At 42.0% G+C, this 2,500-nt stretch overlaps 1 protein-coding gene across 1 annotated transcript in view; it reads right to left on the bottom strand.

Annotated features, from left to right (window-relative positions):
* The window catches only part of LOC129819154 (collagen alpha-1(V) chain-like), a 166,989-nt gene that overhangs the window by 115,582 nt on the left and 48,907 nt on the right, over nucleotides 1–2,500 (bottom strand). The window contains exon 3 of the mRNA XM_055875716.1: nucleotides 142–355. Coding sequence (XP_055731691.1) covers nucleotides 142–355 — 214 coding nt within the window. The remainder of the gene's footprint in view (nucleotides 1–141; nucleotides 356–2,500) is intronic.

The following is a 2,500-nucleotide window of genomic DNA, read 5'->3' as shown; positions in this document are numbered from 1 at the left end:
TACTTTCCGTTGGCCGGGATGAGTCCTCTGAAGAGGAGATAGTTTGACTATAAAGTACTATAAATATAATGTACTATGTAATGATATCAGTGTACTATCTAATGACATAGTAATACTGTGTGTGGAATGAGGTGAACCTACTTTCCATCGGCCAGATTGAGACCTCTGAAGAGGGGGTAGTCCTCAGGGCTGGGTTTACCCATGTGGTCCTCATACAGGAAGACAGGAGAGCGTCCCACCTCCACCCCAAGCTGCTGGATACCCTGCTCGTTATACACAGACAGCAGGAAGGACTGGGAGCCCTTCTTAGGCTTCACTGTAGCCAGGATGGAGAAGTCCTCTGGAAACACATCAGCTGAGAAGGGAGAAGAGTGGGATGGAGGAATGGAGAGAGAGAGATAGAGAGAGATAGAGAGGGGGGGGGGGGGCAGAGAGAGGAGTTATAACACACCAGTGTATGTAATGTGCTGAACAGGGAGAGTCAGAGGACCACACCCCTACATGGGTTTTATGTAAAGTATTGTTTTCAAGAGTAAAATCTGAATAAATCCCAAAATGCAGTTCATCAAATAAATGGTGTACTGCACTGAAACTACACTATGATAACCTTTAGAGACACAGTCAATACATTGTTATATACTGAAACAGGCAGAGGAAACAAACAGGGAGAAGGATGAAGAACATGGGACAGAGGAGATGACAACATCTTGGACAGGGGAGACATCTAAATGACGTCTTGGAGCATCCAAAGTAAACAATAGCTCTCTCCAACCCGCCAACACTGGCCAGAATACTGAACAGAACAGCACAGAGCTGGGAGGGTTGGAGAGAAAAGTATGGAAGAGAGAGAGGGAGGGAGAGAGAGAGAGTAGGACAGGAAGGAGAACAGAGTAATGAGAATAGCATGTGGTCCCTGGGCGGCCTTCGAAAACACTTTCTCATTTTCCCAAACCCCTCTTCCCCTCTCCTCCTTTCCTCTCCTCCTCTCTCTGACCTGATCCATCCACCAGACACATAGAGAGACAGAGAGAGGGACAGTGGAGGGAGAGAAAGAACGAAAAAAGAAGGATAGAGACATACGTTTGAAAATAAAGGGGATATGAGAAGAGATGCTGAGAAAGAGAATGAAAGCCAGAATAATGGTGTATTTATAGAACAACAAAACACGGGACAAACAAAAACAGGAAAAAGGGGTGAAAGGAACAGAGGAGAAGTGAAAGGGAAGTTTCAACCCACTCTCTCCCTCTTCAGGAGCGGCCACTTCCCTTCTGCCCTTCGTTCCTCCCTCCATCCCTAGTCTAAACTCTCCCTCCATTTTGTGAGCGCCAGTTACATCTGTGAGACATTGCCCTTAGAGCAAGGCCTTCTGGGAACTTCTCAGCCCCCCAACAAGGGGGCGGGCTTTGCTTTTCCCAGAAGACAATGGGGTACTCACATACATGTACAGGTTAGACTCACATTTAGTTCTGGCACCATTCATAAGTCCCAGGACTAGACAGCTGCATTTGTTTTAAGGGTAGAGGAAAGAGGTAGAAACCTGCTGAGTTTATGGAAACCATCATGACTGAACTATGTCTTAGCGTGATAGAAAAACACTTTGTAAAGACAACTAACTACAAAGAGCGAATCTGAGAGCGTGGAGCTAAAGCTAGGCTGTACTAATAAATTGGCATATTGTGAAGCAACAGATGTAGGATCTTAATTTGAGCCAGTTTGCTGAAGCATGAAAATAATCCTGCAGTAACAGAAATGGGAATTACTTTGTAGATTATAATTAATGGACATTTTTGTAGAGTTTTGATACAAATGTCATTAGGGCAAATCAAGTCTGAAATTTCTATGTGGAAACTACAAACTTTAGAAACAAGTTCGCATTTCCCGCTTTGCAGGATCCTACATCTATATTTGTGACGGTATTTGCTCATTTACACTTAGACACAAAGGGTAAGTAAATGTCTCACATGAGAAGTAAAGCAGTCCTATACTTTAGTTCAGAAATATCTCTCTATTTATTTTCTAACTTCACAATTTAAAACTCTTCACGCTAGGGTCATTTTTTCTCAATTTCTTTCTGACTGACATGCCCAAAGTAAACTGCCTGTTGCTCAGGCCCTAAAACCAGGATATGCATATAATTGGTACCATTGTAAATAAAACAGTGGAGACTTTAACACAATATATATGGTTGGAGAAAATCCAAAGAAAAACTAACCAGATGTTGTTTTTTTTGAAAGCCCATGCTCTTCAAATGAAAAGTATAGGGAAAAAATGAAATCTAGGTCCCAGTATACAATTCCTATGGCTTCCACTGGGTGTCAGTAGTCTTTGCTCAAGGTTTCAGTCTTGTTTCTTCCAAAACGAGGCACCTGCTAATATCATTTTCCTATTGAACATACTTCTTTCCGTATTAAATATTATAGTTTAGTTACATTTTAGGGTATCTGAGGATTAAATAGAAACGTATTTTGACTTGTTTTAACAAAGTTTAGCGTTAGCTTTT

The sequence above is a fragment of the Salvelinus fontinalis genome, chromosome 21 (assembly GCF_029448725.1).
Source record: "Salvelinus fontinalis isolate EN_2023a chromosome 21, ASM2944872v1, whole genome shotgun sequence".
Lineage (NCBI taxonomy): Eukaryota > Metazoa > Chordata > Actinopteri > Salmoniformes > Salmonidae > Salvelinus > Salvelinus fontinalis.
This window is presented reverse-complemented; position numbering and strand designations above follow the sequence as displayed.